We start from the raw sequence: 1,869 nt of genomic DNA, 5'->3' as shown, positions 1-1,869 counted from the left end.
TTTTTTTTTACTTTTTAAACTTTTTTGTTAAAAAGTAAGACACAAACACACACATTAGCCTAGGCCTTCACAGGGTCAGGATCGTCAATGACACTGTCTTCTATCTCCCTATCTTGTCTCGCTGGAAAGTCTTCAGGGGCAATAACATGCATGGAGCTGTGCTCTATGACTAATGATGCCTCCTGAAAGAACTGTCTGAGGAGGTTTGACAGTGAACCTTTTTGTTTAATGAGTAGAAGGAGTACATTCTAAACCAATGATAGATAGTACAGCAAGCACGTAAGTCGGTAACATGGTCCTTACCATTATCAAGTATTATGTACTGTACATAATTGTATGCGCTCTTTTACATGCCTGACTGGGAGCGCAGTAGGTTTGTTTACACCAGCATTTCCATAAACGCGTGAGTAATGTATTCCACAATGATGTTATGACCGCTACATCATCACTGGGCGATAGAAATTCTTCAGCTCCATTACAATCAATCGTTAAGGGATCACCGTCACTATATGGTCTGTCATTGACTGAAACTTAGCTATGCAATGCGTAACAGTGCATGCTGATTGATCTTAAGCACCAGTATGAAGAAAACTATCTCAAAGCACAATTCTAACCCTGGGTCAACAATATTCTCTTCAGAAATAAAAACACAACCAAAAAGCATTGCTTAGTAATACTTAAGATTTGATTATCTGTTTCAAATTCCTGCTAATTCACAAAAAGAATAAGCAACCTACTTCGTATTCTCCTCTTCTGTACGTGGTAGCATGAGCTGTCTAAGGATAATTAAGAGAACAGACCACTTCCACTCTGAGTGTCCTGCCTACGTTGCTCCCTGTGCTTATCTCATGTAGGGGTTCAGACTATGCAACAAGAGACAGCGTCTCACATCAGATCAGATAATGATTCTGCAATCGTGAATATACAGTCATTTTTCTATGTGGCAGTTATTCCAGCAATGTGGAAAAGGCCACAGCTTTCCTGTCTAGCAGGCATTAAATTCCAAGATGGTAAGCATCCCTCTGTTAAAGAAGGGCTAGATAATTATCTTATACCTCAAAAGTCCTAAAAGTACTCAAAATACAAGGTTTCATGTTATTTCACTCATTATTATTATCCTAAGAATAGGGTTTTCAGAGTCACAGAAGATATTCAAAATCTGAAATAATGATTTTATAAAGTTAATTTCCTTTACCAAATTATTTGGTAGTTGATTTTTAAAACAGAATTCAAATATAACCAAAGAAAACTGCTTCATTTAACTTTTCCCCTTTTTTAGCAACTTAGTAGTGTTAAAGTAAACCAAATTTGGCTTGAGGATGCCTCTGAACTTTTGAATCCTTACCAAGGAACTGCAACATAACTTACTATGTAAACTAACTGGAAGCCTAACTTAGAAGTATATTTTTGTAATAAATAGCTGAGTTTCAGCTAATCACAGGTGGCTAACTGATCAGACCACGTTCCAATAAGGCAAACCCCAAGCTGTAATCAATCAAGGTATTTCTGTATCTCACTTCTATTTTCTGTCCATAAATGGTGAATGCATAAATGCAGGCTTTGCCAGCTGCAATGCAAAGTGAGCTCTTTGAACCTTTTCTGGTGCTGAGAGCTGCCTGACTTGGGAATAGTTCCTTGTACAATTAAATTCTGCTAAATTAAATTTACCTTAAATTTTTCTTTTAGCAATGGTAAATAAGAGTCAACATTGTAAGATACTGCACCTTACCAGAAAACCAGATGAATTGTCCAGCAGACACCTTAGTCGGCATATGAAGCACCTCTCCATTAATGAAGAGTTTTCTGGAGGAAGCGAGTCTGGGTTGTAACAGATTCCTGGCTGTGGAAGACCATGACCTTCTGTAGAAA

General features: G+C 37.6%; 1 protein-coding gene across 1 annotated transcript in view; it reads right to left on the bottom strand.

Annotated features, from left to right (window-relative positions):
- AHR (aryl hydrocarbon receptor) overlaps window positions 1-1,869 on the bottom strand; it is a 187,087-nt gene that overhangs the window by 150,215 nt on the left and 35,003 nt on the right. The window contains exon 6 of the mRNA XM_012659397.1: window positions 1,730-1,860. Coding sequence (XP_012514851.1) covers window positions 1,730-1,860 — 131 coding nt within the window. The remainder of the gene's footprint in view (window positions 1-1,729; window positions 1,861-1,869) is intronic.

This window comes from Propithecus coquereli, unplaced genomic scaffold (genome assembly GCF_000956105.1).
Source record: "Propithecus coquereli isolate 6110/MARCELLA unplaced genomic scaffold, Pcoq_1.0 Scaffold61, whole genome shotgun sequence".
Taxonomy (NCBI): Eukaryota; Metazoa; Chordata; class Mammalia; order Primates; family Indriidae; genus Propithecus; species Propithecus coquereli.
This window is presented reverse-complemented; position numbering and strand designations above follow the sequence as displayed.